This window comes from Macrobrachium nipponense, chromosome 4 (assembly GCF_015104395.2).
Source record: "Macrobrachium nipponense isolate FS-2020 chromosome 4, ASM1510439v2, whole genome shotgun sequence".
Classification (NCBI taxonomy): Eukaryota; Metazoa; Arthropoda; class Malacostraca; order Decapoda; family Palaemonidae; genus Macrobrachium; species Macrobrachium nipponense.
The window spans coordinates 124,896,401-124,914,474 of NC_061100.1; the positions used below are offsets into that span (position 1 = coordinate 124,896,401).

General features: G+C 36.5%; 1 protein-coding gene and 1 long non-coding RNA gene across 22 annotated transcripts in view; one reads left to right on the forward strand and one right to left on the reverse strand.

Annotated features, from left to right (window-relative positions):
- LOC135211127 (neuroglian-like) overlaps positions 1–18,074 on the reverse strand; it is a 318,561-nt gene that overhangs the window by 106,166 nt on the left and 194,321 nt on the right. For all 20 annotated transcript variants that reach the window (XM_064244261.1, XM_064244257.1, XM_064244256.1 and 17 more), the window contains one exon: positions 6,108–6,237. In XM_064244261.1, coding sequence (XP_064100331.1) covers positions 6,108–6,237 — 130 coding nt within the window. The remainder of the gene's footprint in view (positions 1–6,107; positions 6,238–18,074) is intronic.
- Positions 1–18,074, forward strand: part of LOC135211130 (uncharacterized) — a 269,153-nt gene that overhangs the window by 15,407 nt on the left and 235,672 nt on the right. The gene's annotated exons all lie outside the window — the stretch shown is intronic.

Consider the following 18,074-nt stretch of genomic DNA (forward strand, 5'->3'; position numbering starts at 1 on the left):
CTTCCTGAGTTCATTTAATTTATGGATTTTAATTCACCTAGTTCATACTGATATGAAAGGTAATTTCCAATGTAAAAGTCCGATAAGGTTTTACTTTCCCCAAAAGATTCCCGGCACCGTCTCATTCCGACCCAAACTTTGAAAGGAAGCTGTGGAAGATAAAATACTTCAACGGGAGATCGGATAACGTGGATGTTTAATGAAAAGATCACGGATCTTTTGCTGGTGGCAAATTAACTTTTGGAGTGTAAAACTCGTAGCTTGTTTCTTTTTCCACTTTGACCGCGTTCACACTTTTTCGCCTTTTATTACCTTCTAAAGTTTCGTCTTTCAACACTTTGTGAGACCAAGATCTTTCATTTGGTTCGAAATAATTGCTATTACTCGTATACCAGCTATACTTTATTACGCTCTCTCATTCCTAATCTTAAGAAACAGGAGAATGTGCTCCGATTTATCATTGCTCTTGCGTCACCCACGCAAATACCAGCAATTAGATCAATACAAAAAGCATCACTAACGGAGAGAAATAGACACACGATCAAAGTTGGTAAATATGGAGTGTAAGGGATGAAGTTTTTCTGAGACTATTATGTGCATGGAAATACACTAGGCGCAAACAAAATCACGTAAACACACACTGTATGTATGTATGCATATAATATCTGTATATATGTGTGTGTGTGTTTGTTTACAGTCTGGTAATACAGGTAAGGATAGCTGGCGTTCTTTCCTGATATGAGACAAAGCTTATATATATTGTGTATCTCGCAAATATTGAAGTGTAAAAATCCTGACTAATGCCGCCATTGCGAGGGAAAATGGCGGAGGAAAATGTGAGCCTCTGCATAAATGGGAGTCGGATTTTCAAGCTTGAATTGCGGCGGCAGCAGCACGGACCAGCCTCGGTTTAATTGACTTGATTTGAAATTGCGAAAGCAAAATTTCACTTCTAATTTACTTTTTACCTATCCGCTCCATTTCCATTTTTTTTCTCTCCCACTCGTTTTTCCAAGTGCTACAATTTCAGTTTACAGTTCTCCTTTCTTTGGTTGGCGAGATGAAAATACCTCTAATGTTGGAGACAACAACAACCTTGTTTTTTTTCTCTCTCTCTCCTTTTTTTTCTTTATTTATGGGTTTATGGGACGGCCATCTCGCCTACTTATCTAGACCAGCTCGGGGTATAAGTTAGAACAAACTTAAGTAAGGGAATTCAAAAGCATAGTAGCACTGGGAAAGACAGTAACCGACTCGTGTCATTTTCTCTCCTCGTATAGCGCTAAATTCCAACGAGAGAGAGAGAGAGAGAGAGATTTGAAAGTTACTTATCGTCAGAATGATAGCATGATCCACATGAAAAGGTAGCTGTAAACTTTCCAAAAAATACTATCAATATCAATTCAGCTGCTTGGTTGCGTCAGTAATTGTGAAGGAGAAGGAGACTAGGTACACATAACCCCAAAATCTGGGTTCAAAACTTTATCGATAAAATAAATTTTGAAGGCTGAGGAAGCCAAAAGCAATATCAAAATCCTTTTGAACCCAACGAGACTCAAATCCCTTACGGCAGTTTTGGATGTGACGTGTTTTTAGATCTGTGAGGGCACCACAAATGAGTCAGTGTCTCATTATACATGTCTCTGCACGTTTATCTTATGTATACACGTATACAGTTACACTTCCATGCAAAAGAGAAATCAGTTATCCTTATATTTCATGGTCCAGCTACTCATCTGCTTCCAAGCTTTGAAATCTTCCATCTGTTTCTTCGTTCCTTCAGAAGGCAGAAAGGTCTATCGCTCTCTTCGTGGTCCAGGCACCTTCCTTTCTTCCTTTCCCTTTTTCCGATTTACTCCAGGCGTTAGTTAGGCAAGGACATTGGGTGGCCCATCCCATTGGCATTTGCCTCTAAAAGAATGATGGAGGCGCACATGCGAGCACGCAAACTAGCACAAACGTTTTCATACGCAACATTATATCACTGACTGAAAGGATGTAATGCACATTGGCCATCATCAGTCTCTCAAGAGAACAATGAAGGAAGATGAATAACTGACGTGCAATAACCATTAGGGTGAAAGCGAATGAACTAATATAATGTTTATCTCATTCAATTAATATTGCACCAGATTCAGAGGCTGCCTGAGTCGCCTCCTGGGAGCGAGCCATATTATTGCGCACAGCATAACAATTCTGAATTAATATATGTACGCCGTTTTGACTCTTCTGTGTATTCTACTAATGGGTTACTGTTCGGTTATATTTCAAATGGAGTTTTCTTAAATACTTGCTCCCTATCATCCTCTCGTATCTTGATAAAATTTGTTGTCGACCGAACACTTTTGAAGTCATTTTAATGTTATGTTTAAATGTGCTTTTTATAGTTTTGTTTAATAACCATTTTATCTGTTAAATTCCGTTCACATAGACCATTACTTCAGTTAAGTATATTATTTCTGTTTGTCTAAAGTTTTGCATCAGTCCATTTCCTTGTAGTTTTTTATATTATTTTTTTTACTATGGTAATTCCATGTCTAGCCACCTTCCTTGCACAAAGGAGGGATAATTTCTGTTTTTGGACAACTACTTGTCTACCTACTGATGTGAGGCCATAATTTTTGGTTATTCAGAAACTGCAGTGTATTCGAACCCTATCAAAATAATTTACTTAATTCCCAGTATACCCTTGCTTATCTCTGAAAAGGGATTTATCTCTCGTAATGAGATTCACAGTGCAAATTGAAAGATGTCAGTCATTCAGGATAATTCTGTAATGCAACATGATTAGAAGCTTAACACAAACTGGAGAATCTTTGTCTTATGGGAAATTACTTCTCGTATTATGAACAATAAATAAGCGAAAAAATGAACTGGCCTATCATAATAAGATCTATGAAGTAAATTAATAGGGAATATATAGCCCTTACAACATGACCCTAATCGAGGCCCCCTAGCAATACAAAGGGTGTGGCCTCACAGAGATGCGCCCTCTGGGACATTAACAATCGTATCTTTTGATAACTCTTCATTAAAAAAAAAAAAATCCTTATGACAAGATACGTCGAACAAAAAAAAAAAAAATCTTATCTAATTCCTGAGTATGGAAATATAATTCCCCATCTCACCTTCACTAAATCACTTTTCAAAGCTAGTAACATACTGAGAACACTATAAGGATGTATAAATATATAAATGAGTTTACACACACACACACACACACACACACACACACACACACACATATATATATATATATATATATATATATATATATAATATACATAAATAGATATATGTAAATATATATATATATATATATATATATATATATATATATATATAATATATATATATATATATATAATATATATATATATATATAAATTATATATATATGGGTGTGTATCTATGTGAATACTCATCCGTATATATAGATAATTAAATGAGCCTAATTCGTTGCTATTGTATAAAGAACATGTACATTATACTTTAATCCTCAGTGAAAGAAAAGATGCATGCCGCAAATAAAAATTGAAGTTATAGTCAAATCAAATGTAAAGTTCGCTCACTGTTATCAAACAAGAAGATAACATCTGGATCCACGCAAAGTGGCAAGCGATGAAACTTTCCAAGTCCGTCAAATTAGAATAGATCATGCCCATGACGAAGCTATAACAGAAAGAACAGAAAACTAATTTCATTTTCCGGCCCCCTATATATATATATATATATATATATATATATATATATATATATATATATATATATATATATATATATAGAGAGAGAGAGAGAGAGAGAGAGAGAGAGAGAGAGTATCTATGGGTCAAGATTCCATCCATTGAAAACACTTCGTAGAGATTACTCTTTCAAAAATGCCTCGCAAAGAAAAAGCAGCGGATTTGGAATTGAACTCGGGACATGCACCGTAAAACCATAAGGCAGTTTCAATTACCCATGCATCATTTTTGCAGTAAAATCATCAAGGTCATCCAGAATTTGCATCTCTCAATTTTGGCAAGATTTTCCTGTATTTGTTACCTAGGGTAAATGCCTCTCTCCCTCGCGCTGCGTAATGCCTGTGTTTAGACTTGATTCTGCCAGGGATTTTGACCTTTTGTTGAAAGGTCAGACGAGGATTACCTAAAGGTAACCAAACGCTAGGGTATTTTGACTACAAGTTGACGAGATTCTGTTAATACGGTGATTCTATTACTAAATGTGCATCGCCTCGAAATATAGCAACACAAAACATATAGTTAGTGTTTAGCAAATTGTTTATCCATGAAAGATACTCGATAAGAAAGACTGAAAGAAAAACAGTCACTCGATATTTAGACTGTAGGTATACGCTGTATCAGAGTTACGGTTGCTTGATGACAGTCTCTCTACAATTCCTGACATTTTAAGCATCTGCGAGAATTGTTCATTTTCAGAATGCCTTTTTTATATAGGATCCCTTTCATACCTATCCCGTATTATCTTTTGCACTTCTCATTCACTACACTAACTTCCTTTGTTCAGGCATTCTGTAGGTCAAATATTTATGTAGATCTTTTCCCATTGTTGCAGTTCTTAAAATCTTTTCCTCGTTTTATCTGCTCTCACTCATAGTGAACAGGCATATTATCTCAGCCCATTATGAAGTCATTTTCACCTATTGCAGTTATTCGCATCGTCATTGGCAGACAGAATTATTTCTGCGCTACCAATTTGTGTTCCCTTCATTAATAATTAATATCACATGCTTTGTAAATTATGCTTTCATACTTTTGTGTCTTTATACATAGATTTTTTTTTTTATTGAATTCTACCTATATGAATTCATTTATGAGGAACAGCCCTACGTTCATGCGTGCACGCTTAACAACCAAACTTTCTGATCCACAAAGGAGTGGTTTAGTAACACATCCATTCATTCCAAGTTTTTTCTACTGATGAATCATTTCTAATACGGGCAAACCTAACTTTTTTATCCATTATATGAATCATTCCTTGGCTGATTCTACGCCTTCCTTAATTTTAAACTTGAATCAACTCTGCTTTTCTTCAGTGACAAGCACAATCAACGTGAATAATCTACCCATAAATTTCATTAATAAAATACAAAATATCAGTTTAACTCGAATATTAGCGGAAAGAAAACCATAATTTTTAGATATTTTGCTTGAGAAAAATTGCCTGTGATTCGCAAAGAAAATATTGGCAACTTGTTAACGCAATAGCATTTTTATTCTTATTTATCATAAATTATCAAATGAATTAGATAGATAGATAGATAAATAGATAGATAGATAGATAGTCTTAGGGTGGTACCCACCGATCGACCCAGTTGGGAATGGGTAACTCAGTCAACTGAAGTTAAGAAGGTGGCATGGGATTAGCAACCTCATCTGCAAAGGCATATTAGGAACCAAAAGACTTTACCCTTTTAGTGCCAGACACTCCCAGGAGAAAAAAATATATGCTGGGATATATTATATATATATATATATATATATATATATATATATATATATAATATATATATATATATATAGACATACACATATACATACATATGTATATATATGCTCAGCTTAGTTAGAACAAATGAATTATCACCGTAGAGGTTACAAAAAATATTTTTGGGGACCTGAAAAGAATTTGACACTCATGGGGCTTGATTGTTCATGGATGTGGTGCAGACGAAAAGAAATATGTCATATTGTTTACATTGTTCCTTTACATTTACATGTTTAGTATATATAAGATTGCATCTTATTTTGTGACTGTGTCGAAAATAAAACAACAGTAGATAATGTTCACTCACCCACATTGTGTGTTTTCCCGGAACCCTTCGAAATATGAATGAAGCGGTAAACCTTTTGTATAACTCAACTTACCAAGGGCTTCAAAGCAGGCGAGAGGGATAGACTTAATGAATATAACGTTCCCACCTTTGCCCTAAAGCAAAAAGGGGAGAAAGCGGCCCAGAAAATAGAGGAAGAAAAGCTAAGCTTCAAAAAAGACGTTGAGCTATTGTGCCGCTTCCCTCACCTTAGGGTTGAAAAATATAAACTATAATAATGGGCTTCAATTCTGGGCCGCTATGGGTTGCTTACCTGGGGGCTGGGAGTGCTTTGGCTTTGCAGGGCAGCGTGAACGGATCTGGATCTTGGTCGGGATCGTGATTGACCGTGAATAGGACCTCCCCCTTAGGTGGTTGGGCTTCCAGAAGTGGAGGAACCGTCACTGCGGACAAAGAGGTGGAATCAGATTATGTTCTCTCTCTCTCTCTCTCTCTCTCTCTCTCTCTCTCTCTCTCTCTCTCTCTCATACACGCACACACACACACACGTAAGGCCATACAGTGACGAGCAAAATATATAGAATGGGAAACATAGAATGAAAAAATATGAAATTTTAATGTTTTAATTCATTGATTAGTTATTTTGATTTATCATTTTGATGATTTTATTGTATATATTTTTACTATGTTTAACATACTTCCTTTAGACAACTGTATTGGGACAATGCCGGTCATTTTGATATAACATCGCAGCAGCAAAAGGTTCAGTAGGACGGTTTAGATTTACAACCATAATATAATGTGCCAAAGCGTTGTCCGCCAGTGAACTGACATACTTGTTATTGTCCCAGGCAGTTTCAGGTGCATTCAAAATATTGTCATTATAAGATAACGGTAATCGAAGTACAATGTTAGGAAGAGGCGAAAAATGCAAATGATTATTGCACCAAGCGATATCACACCGCGCGAGCGTTCCTTCATCAAGCATAACGAAATGAAATGAAAGCGTCCTTGTTGTGCATAAACGCAAGGCGTAACAAACGCTGGGATACCGAATCCATTCCCATAACTTTCCCTTTTGTTATGATTGAGGATTTTTTAACAAGAAGTAAATTCGAATAGTCAGCCTTATGTAACTGACAATATCTGATAGCTACAATGGCAGAAAATTTGTTCGTAATACAATATTTTCTACATTCATATAACAGAATACATTCTCTTTTCAACAACTTGTGTTGTTTAAGACTGCAGTGAAGAAAAATGTTGTTTGGAATGTAGTTTTATTGTTTAAAAGAATCCGTCTCTTCGCTTATAAATCTCACCAATAACGTTGGTAAAGAATAGACAGTGAGTTACATACTTGAGGGAGTAATGCACAAGAACTATACATTCATCCAATTTGGATTGAACCATTTTTCACATTTCTCCTATTCTCTTATTTAGAATAATGATCTGTGATCTTCCTGTTGTTTACAATGCTGACCTCATTAAGTGTATTATAGTGGACCGAGAGCATGATAACGTAGTGATGCTGATACGCTGATACTTTATATATATATATATATATATATATATATATATATCTATATATATTTATAATAATAATTAAAATATATATTAATATATAATATATACCATATATAATATATGATTATAATAAATCACTTTAGCATTTGATTCCTTTATCACACATATCCACAGGTGAAAAATGTTTCACCTGTGGGATATGTGGATATATTATATTATACTTTATTTTCTTATTGTGTGGGATCAGTGCTGTGTTACAGTTCCGCATTCATGACATAGCATTCAACAGACATTTCTAGTAATATTCGCAATCAATTAAAAAATCTATCAATAAATAGTATTCGAATTCCTTTAATTTACATCTAGGGTAACAGGCCAGCTTTATGGTCTTGTAGGCCAAGAGGAAAACTAAACAGATATTCAGTCACCAGCAGAGAACAGTTCAAGAGCCCCTGTCAAGATCTTTTCGTATTATAAGAGACGTGAGTGAAGTCTATTTAACACTAAAAAAATTAAAGGCGGTGTCACACGAGAATGTTTCACGGCCTGTTTCAGTAGCTTGTAGGTAAGCTTTATACCTGTCATTATTTATTCATTTTAGTTCAAACTTGGCATAAGGGATTTTCGTTTAGGACGATGTTCCAGAAACATGGATATGCGGGCATTCAGTTTTTAAACAATGACTAATTGATACGAAACCTTGAAGACAAGAAGCCAGCCTACAAGAAAAAAAAAAAATCCTCGAGTAACAATTTGCGGGGAGAAGATATCGAATGTAACTCGCTTAAAAATTCAGAAAAAAAAAGTCCTGCCTGAACAGAAGTACGATAACCAAAATCACTCAAAGGCTTCCCTTCATGGCGGCGTGGCTGTTGCCTGAAGGGCCACTCGGAAATTGAAAAGAACAGAGCAGCCCTTAGTCATGACCGGGTTACGTCATTCTTTCTTGTATTTAGGGAGCTTGTTTGTTTACCACTAAGTATATACCTGGCTGACTTTCTTTGTGAACAATGTTATTATGAAATAGTGACAAATGCACAAGCTGCAGTCCACTTTCACGCAATGAACTCGTTTGTTTATCGTAGGTGAAGAGACGACTAAGTTCTTGGAAGGTGAGGTATTGAAACGGAGCCCACATATATTACCATAAGAGCCCCACTGTCATTCCATACTGATTCTCCTTGCAGCACTTAAATGGAAGTACAAACGCACGATTGCATGCAAATAATGCGGAGATACCTTTGCTCAGTAATTTGCATTCTCTTTTACCCCTTAACGTCCTCAACATCTCTTCAACATACGAAAACGTTATGCTCTAGCTGTATTGGATATATAAGTACTCTCCATCTGGAGATTTGCGAGAGATATATTTATTATTCTTTCCTTTCCCCATTTTTGCTCCTGCATCTCAGTCCTCGGCTCTATATGGACAGAGGTACTCGCCCAACTGGTTAATTGCATTCAGAATGTAAAGAAAACATGAATAGAACAATGAAAATGGCAATACTTGATATTCCATTGAAGTTCGAGGTTTTTTTTTATGTTATATGTGTCTAGGAATCTCATCTTAAACTTTACAGACAGGTATTTTTGATAAAAGGAATAGACTTGAAAGTCTTCTGTAAGAGAAATCCCAATAGATGTATTCGAATTCGTGACCACTTCTGACATTAAGCCACAGTTTCCATCTCTTCCTTTGTCATACACCCTTTCCTTCCTTTCCTTGCCTCGTCGAATTAGAGATAAGTCGCAAATCGCTTAAGAAGACCACGTGTACGCCTTGACATAATGCCTGTGACCTCGATTACTACGTGACGTAATGTAGCTTTCGTTAGACTGTTAACAGGCTTTTACTGCAATTTCTGTTAAAAGAGCATATCTTAATCAAATCAGCTGGTCTAAATGTTTAGTATTTCTTTAAGAAACTAGAAGAGAAGAAGAAATTGGACTTTTGTGTGTCAGCATTTGTCGCCAAACACTAAAATACATCAAGTGGAAGATGGACAGCGGAAACAACAGAATCCAATCATCGAAAACTTTCACTTATGTGGATAGAAAGACAATTATATATTCACATACCTATGTATTCATCATACAACTTTATATATATCGAGCTTTAGAAATGATAACTGTGCCCACAAATGACATAAATGTTTGATACCTTTGAAAATATTTATTGCAAAAGTAATAAAAACTTAACGCTGCAAAACGGTTCATACAGTTCCAAGAGTCTACAAACCAGACAGTCCAGCAGAAGCCAAAGACACTGAAAAATAGTTGCAAACTAAGGCAGAGCGACGAGCAGACATAAACACCAACAAACTATCCACCGTTCATCCCAACAGCGCATCCAGAAGGGTGAATGTAAATGGGGATTATAGTCAAACTAAATGAGCTCTCCCGGAAACCCAATGCATACAGATAAAGGCGCGATCAGGAGGCCGGTCTAAGGCTTTATTAATCCTCCTCCATCCTTTCAAGTTCGCCCTCGTTGTGTCCTCGTCGACACACGGAGATAAAGAAGAGGTGAACACGGTTTCTGGAGAGTGAAAGGAAATGACATGTTTATGACACTTCCTTAAAAAGAAGACTGGTGATTGGGCCACTAAAAAGCAAGATGGGTGTCACTTGCAAGAAGATTGGAGAAGACCTAGATTTCGGTGTGATACAACAAAGAAGCGAATTGCCTCATCACTTCCGACATTTCTCAACACCTGTTCTGCTTTTTTTTTTTTTTTTTTTTTACCGTACCGATTTTTTCTATTTTACCACAATTTTCATCGTTTTATTATTCACACAAGGAAACTGAATTCACGGCCTGCGATTTTTTTTACATGAATGTACACTCATTTTGACTGTAATGTTGATAATCACAGCGGTCGAGTTTCCAGTCCTAACGTTCGTTGCATTACAACTATCTAGACATTTGAAAATCAGAGACAACTAGATTTTGTTTCCAAAAAATAAGGGTCCATTCTCTACCAGTGCCATTAGCAGCATCACTCTATGAATAAATTATCATTTCACAAAGACAACCGACGGTCAATAAGAATAGCTTTACTTACTAAAATTCTTTATATCTTTGAATGAATAACAGTTCAACTGCATCAGATTCATTTAATTATAAGTGTGGGAATCGATTAAAATGGAAATACGGAAATAAATTGTATACCTCCATCGCCTCCATTCGTTGTCTATCGGCTTCATTGTGACCCTTTGCCACCTACTGTAGAAACACTCCACCTGATTTCCATTATTCCATATATTGTGTAACACCTGTATTCAGGAGTGGTTATGTGCTTGGCTAACAATTTTTTTAGTTGATCTTAGATCCTTAGACACACCCAGGGGTTCGCAAATTCATCTAAAAGCAAATATAAATTTAATGGTTCTATATGTATATTATATGTATACTATCTCTATACCATTGCAATATTTGTTTCTCATTTTGATGGTAGTAGGGAAGGCCGAGGCAGATATTCTTTTCAAGCAATTTGTTGTCATTCTTAGGAAATGAACTTGGATAACATCACGAAAAAGCTTTAGTGGAGAAGAAATGACTCACAAGTCTCCTTATAGGAAATAAAAGTAATCAATGGTTATTAGAATTTGCCAGATTCTGTGACACTTCAAGATAACAAAAGGACCGCTGTGATTCTGACGAAAATCGCGAGAGATGTGTCATTTGAAATCTCACCTTGAGGATTGACTTGGAAAAGACATTTGTATTTTGTTTAATTAGAGAACAGCATCAGATTAGAAAGGGGACCGAACTGGAAATATAGTTTCTCAGAAAGGTGAATTTCATGGATGGATGAAAGCTATGTTTGTTTGTTCTTCACAGGAAACCAGAGTTGTGTAGGTGGGATTTGTTGTTACATGCTCATTTTATGATCTTCACAGCTAAGAAATTTTCACAGCTAAATTGTCATCCATTCAAAAGCAGAAAGCTTTTGTAGGAAGGTGAGGTGTTAATCCAGTAGAAGTGACCGAATCTTTGCCCTAAAGTAGTGGAAATAAAGTGAAACGTAAATGTTGAGCAGAGCTCATATTATATAAGTAATGAAGTTCAGGATGAAAGAAATAATGCAAAGTGAGCAGTAAGAACAGTGCGACACGAGTAGTCAGCAGTGATGAGGAAAACCAGAGAGCTACGAAAGCTTGAAGTTGGCTGTGAGACATTCAGGGCGATAAGACAATCTTTCATTCGTTAAGAGGAAGGCCTATCATTTTCCTACTGGCTTTGTTCCAGTCTTCTTAGCAGAATTGAGGTCAATAGGTTACCTGTGCTATCGACCTCTGTCTGCATTTAGCATTATTAAATTAATATATGAAACAGGATATGAATGACTGCTCAGAAAGACATGTTAGAATTCGCATGGGTGTTAGAACGAAGGGGAACTTCAGATGAAACAAAATAACTTGTGCTTTGTATATGGGTATTCTGTTTGTGTGATTGTACTTACACTCATAAATAAAGTCCCGTGTTTTTCATAAAGTTGCTATGTGATGTTTCTGTATTTTACATGACTTATGTAACATATTATAGCCTGTTAGAGCTTGTCTACGACTGACGAGCTATTAACTCTATATAACAGAACTTGGGAGATTTCTTCCTCTCATTTTTTTAGCCTCCAAAGGATATCTCATTGCAACCTGGCAACCGTGACTTTCTCTATGTCGTAATTTAATTTTGGTGTTGCCAAAGACAATTCTCTCTCTCTCTCTCTCTCTCTCTCTCTCTCTCTCTCTCTCTCTCTCTCTCTCTCTCTCTCTCTCTCATTTTCTTCTCTGGTATAATATTATGGAGCCAACCCCAGCTTTTGCAGGATGCCAAATATAAGCTGCCAATTTTTTCTTCTTTGTTAAAATAAGTATGAGCATTCACTTTACCAGAACTTTATTGTTTTCATTTTATTTATTCTCAGTAAACGGGAGATTATCATTAAAAAAGGATCTAAGTTTCTATTTGATGTTCACCCTACCGTTTCTCTTATGACACCACCAGAGAGACGAACTACCCTGTCGGTATTCCTTAGATTTGCTTCGTCCCGCGTCGGTGTGCTACGCCAATAACAGTCGTCCTCAAGTTTCACAGTCTACTGTTGCTCACAAAATAAGACAAAATTAATGACACACAAATTCCATTCTTGTTACGATTAATGCACTGATGTAGGAGAGAAATGCCGGCGGAAATTGCAAGTGGTTCGGAGAAGGAACAGTGGAGCAGATCTAATGAACATTAAAAAAAAAAGTACCCCACCATTGCCAAATCCACTTACGAAAGAGTATGGTCTAGCTCGCATTGTCTTTCTCAACCATTTTGAATTAATCGCTTAGTAAGAATCAGTTCAAGGCTTCGAATGATTGTGTGTGACTTTGTACCTTGCGCATAGCCAGTGTTTGGACATAATGTTAATCCATCTTACCCAAAAAAGGTCATTAATGGTTGGTATACTTTAAAAACCTTTCAAAAAAGATGGGGTTAGTTTACACGAGTCTCTTTCGTGGGAGCCCTGTAGAGACATACTTGCGTCGTCGCCAAATTCCCCGGAAGAGCCGATTTTAAACATTTTCTTCTCAAGTGATTCATGAGAATGGAGAAATCTCCGTTATGAGAAGCACGCAAGAGTTAGAAACAATCTCAGATATGTAGGCTTTGTGAAAGGAAAAAAAACATTCTTTCGAATGCCATCAAAGATATATGGGATTGTGAAATCTAACATGCGTGAAGCTCATTTATCTATTTAACCTTCTAAAACGGTGGTATTTGACAACGTAAGTTGCATGCACACCATGAACAGTAATGGTTGATGGAGCCATAGTAATAGCAGCAGGACACCCCCAACTTTTCATTTCCTCATAAAGGGGGCTACTGTTGAGAGCGAAGTCAACGGTCCATTCGTCTACTAAACGCGCGATACTTCAAAGGGCCCCAGTGTATATATAAAGCGGGATCTATTGCCAGCGTGAAGGTAGATCCAAAAATACAGAACTTAAAGTGGCACTGCAGGTTCTAAGATTAGCTATAATAACAGAGCGGCAAGAAGAATTCTGAAGAGACTAACAGGGCTAACGAGCCAAATGCTTCGGCTGGTGTTTTGTGTCCCGTCCTGGGACGGCTGTATTCATATCGAATTAGTCCTTTGCTTTGGTTGGAAGGGATATTTGTCGTCTTGTAATTCGATGTTTTCGTTACGGTTAATATCACTTTGGGGAAAAAGAAACACTATTTGCACAATCAAATCTAGATGATCTGAAGCGCTAGATCTACTTTTATGATCGTCACTCTCTCTCTCTCTCTCACACATACACACACACACACACACACATACACGCACACAAACAATCACATAGGTAAATTATAATTTCAATACTGCTCGACACTTTGTGGGAAACTTTGTTCGATATTCTATGGAATAGAAATAACAGCAAGAAATATCGGCATGACAAAAAGAATACCTGAAGATCTTTTTAGTCCTGTGTCCAGAAATTGATGGAAATGCATATTATACTTAAAAGATATGTTATATCCAATGAAAAAGGGTGTAAACTGTTTGCGAACAATAGTAAGAAAAATGCTCCAGAACGATTGTTAACCTTTCTTTTCTTTTTTAACTCATCATTATTTTCTTCCTAATATCAGGCCTAATCTTCCAGTATGATTACAGTGATAATACGCTACAGGAATATGTCACAATTTATTATCAAAATATTGAAAAAAAAAAGGACGTAAGTCATCTACATACGAATGAGAATGTTAATATAAAGACCCGACAGCTACCGAGCCATCTACAACTACAACTACTTTAAAGTTCATGCACAAACATTCTAATTACTTTTGTCATCACATCAGTGAACAATCTACAGACAGACGAGCTAGCTCTTATCTAAATGTCTATTAGTTATCAATTCATACAGGCAACACCTATAAATTACCAGCAGAATGTAGGTTGATGTTTCCACCTTTACTGATAGTATCTAATTACTAGTGAGTCTGTGGAGATTAATCTACATGTACCCATAATGCCCATGCACGGTTTAGATGTAAAGCTCAACGGAACACTTACCATGGCAAAGGGCGTCTGAGAATTCCTACTGTAATGTTTCTTGATCCTATTCCAAAATTTGCAAGATTTTATGGTACATATCCTTATCACAATCAATAAACAGGTCGAATTTACAAGATGTAACGATACAAGCAATATTCACAGTTTATCTACTCTAAAGAGGTGATGGACGTCGTTTCCACCCACGGACGGAAGTCTGCCGCCCATTTCGGGAAGACGGGAAATGTAATCATTTCCTGCGCCTGGTTTTCTTTCTTGGGTGACAGTGAAATGATGGCGATGACTTGTGCGAAGCACATGATCGAAACGGCTACTTGACTCTAATAAAACGGTGTGTCAGAGGCTTCGAAAATGATCCATCTATTTATTTATTTTGGTAGCGACGGGGTTATGGCGCATAAGGCAGAGATTTGTAAGTAAAGAGTGAAAGAAAATTTCGAAAAGAAGCTAAAAAGCAGATGGGCAGCAACAGCGCCTGTGCATAGCGTGCAGCTGTGTACAGATAAATTTCCAGAAGTATTCCAGGAAGGGATTGTACGGTGCTTTTTATTATAAACTATGATATTAGAAACTTCTACACATATATTCCTATTTACGAACGCTGTTGGGACTTCGGTTTAGAGGAAAATACCCAATGTAACAATTTTCGATAATCATAACTAAATGATGTCTTAAGATCAACTAAACTTCTGAATTCTTTATATTTTTCAGTTTCCTTTGGCTTCCGTGTTCCTTGAATATTACAAGCTTCTATCTTTCACGTTGGATGTATCCCTTCGCACTGGTTACACCAAACTTTTTTATTCCCTCTTCCTTCTTTATGTTGTTTCTTCCGGGCTTAGGCTAGATGAGTATATTAGGTTTCCCCATCCCCGCGGGACTGTATTAGAGAACTAATGACTTAATAAACAACGGGGAGCCAAGCTGCGCTGACAACTTGACAAGGTTTCAACTGTGACTAATATTAAATTTCTTGGACCCAATATGGCAACTTACATATACGTTTGCGGGCCTTCATTTTTGAAAACTTTTGCCAGGCAAATAAAAATAAAGATAGATACAAATAAAATAATAATTATTCTACAGTAGTTCGAGCCACAACGAAACACAGGAAATAACAAACATTATACTACGTACTTAAAGACATAATGGGTCTGTCCCATTCTTTATCCCTCTTCCTTTTACCTTCCTTTCGCTGCCCTATTCCCCCTTCAAAAACCTTGTCTTCCTTCCGAGGAACTCTTGGGGTTTCCTTATCCTATCCTATCCTATCTCCCCCTCTATCTGATCCGATCCGAGTCAGAGGACACTTTTGTAGCGAGATGCACACATCTGAGAGAAGACAACTTTGTATGAACAATCAGGAAACGATTTCTGACTCTTTTTCTTCACTTTCATTTATGATATTGTTTATCGTATTTGTGTACATTTTTATTGCCCTAGTGTAATTCGTTGAAAAGCTTTCTTTCTTTAAAGTGGATTATATTTTTTCCAAGGAAACCATTTCCTTTTCCTTTCTGATTGCGAAATAGCCTCCTGACTGTTGCACCAAGATTCATTTATCTTCAACCTGAAGTCGAAATTAAAATCTAGATGCTGAGTCGAATGTGGTTTCGATAGTTTAAAAGATGTACGGTTGTAAGATGAATTTCTGAGTTATATTATAAGTACCATCCTGTCGATAAAGTTCCTTACGGTTTAAACTTTTATTTCTGTAATATTATGAGATTAGAGTTTTGTTTATTGACTTTCTTGGTTGGTGGTTATTTTTCTTCTCAAAACTGTACGAGACTTTATTTGCATATATACTTATTGAAGGCGAATTCCATTTACTCTAATGCCCCTTTCTTGTCACCAGGGAATCTTCAAAGCACAAACTAAGGTTGATTTACACGTTTCAATTCCTTAAAAGGAAGAATCCTTTCTTATACTTTAAGAATACTCGTGAGTGTAGCTCCAGAATGGCGTCTTTGAAACTCCTTCAAATTAGCATAATTCTCTATCATCTTGTCAGTTTTCTTCATTGAGCTAAAGTAAAATACTCTACAGCGGCTTGTTCTAGGAACACAGATCTTTGCGCCTCCATTAAGGAACACCTAACCGACTTAGGTGTTCCTTTTTTTTTTCTTTTCCTTTTTTTACACAGAGGCTACAATTCAGTGTTACAATGTTAATGTATTCCTTATGGAGAGAAAATATTGCAAATAAGAATATATTGTTACGTTTATGCCTTTGGTGGTCTCATTTACGTTTCTGATCTTTTAAAGTTATTAACATCATAGCAACAGCAAATATCTTATGGTCTGCCAAGGAAACATTATGTATTCACAGACTACAAAAATTCAAACGTTTAACAAATTCGGCTAAGGTTTCCAGAATATGAACTGGCAATACTTTAAGATTTGCTATCACAAGAATATGGTTTTATGGCTTTAAAGTTAAGTGCCGATCAGTTACAAAGTAGCATCAGCATAAGGCTCTAGGCCTATGCCATGGTATTATTATGGGGGCTGATAGCTATTAAGTTGAATTATGATTTGTGGTTATGTAAATAAAGTCTTGATACGGTATTTGTTGAGTGTGATGTTATCGTTCGCATATACTAAGATATGCTCTCGAGCATATTTTTAGACTCAACGTAAAATATCTTACTGATAAGTTGCATTATAATTACCAGCACTCGGGATAAACTATGTAAACTTGACGCACCACAAATCTGTTCCTTGGGCGAGGCCAATTTCACTTACTGAAAATAATGAGCTTAAATGGGCCTTTCCTAATTTCAGCACTGCCTTCATTGGTTTTAAAAGCTCTGAATAAGGTTAGTGTCATCCATTTTATTCACTGCACAAATAACAATTAAACAAGCTTCACAGATTCATCTTGTACAGATTCTAAATTAGCGCAAAGAAACGAAAACAGTGATGTCCTTCACGTTAAATCGGCAGAGCTTAAGAGAAATGTGATTGGGTATAGTTACAGCATCAATTCTGAAGTCGAACATTGTCATTTTTTTAAAGAAAGTTTGTCATATCTTACAGTTCCTGGTCGCTTCACTACTGTGCCAGTGTTAGCGATCATTTTACTGACCGGTGACAATTCACACGTTAATATTTTCGCTACTCTGTTTATCAAAACATTACATACACTGTATTCTTGTATTCAGTGGAGGAGTAGTTTACTCACATTTAGAATACTCTGCTAATGTTCATCCAGTTCCAGGAATATGAAACATCTCATCTTCACACGTGAACTTGGAAAATGTCTTGACTTTGTTTTCCTTGTATCAGAGGAACCCGCTATGATTGTTTTTCAGCTGCGGTCCTGTTTGCTTTAACGTCTTTCAAAATATTGCGATGCTCATTTTTCTTTATAGCATTTTGTCTCTTCCTCATATTTGGCGTCCTACCCCCTATGTCAGCAATTTTCTTATTGGGCGATAAAGTCAAAGTAATCTACCCTCCCAAATGCAGTATCAGCTGAAGATTAAACCGTTCTTTCACTATGAATTCTTCTGGTCTCCAAACTTAGAGGAGGCACCAAATGGAATTGGCTTGTGGGCGTTATTGTGAACATTGCTTTCTGCAGTGTATTTCTTCGTAAATACACTGCAGAAAGTAAAGTTCACAATAACGCCCACAAGCCAATTCCATTTGGTGCGTCCTCTAAGTTTGGAGACCAGA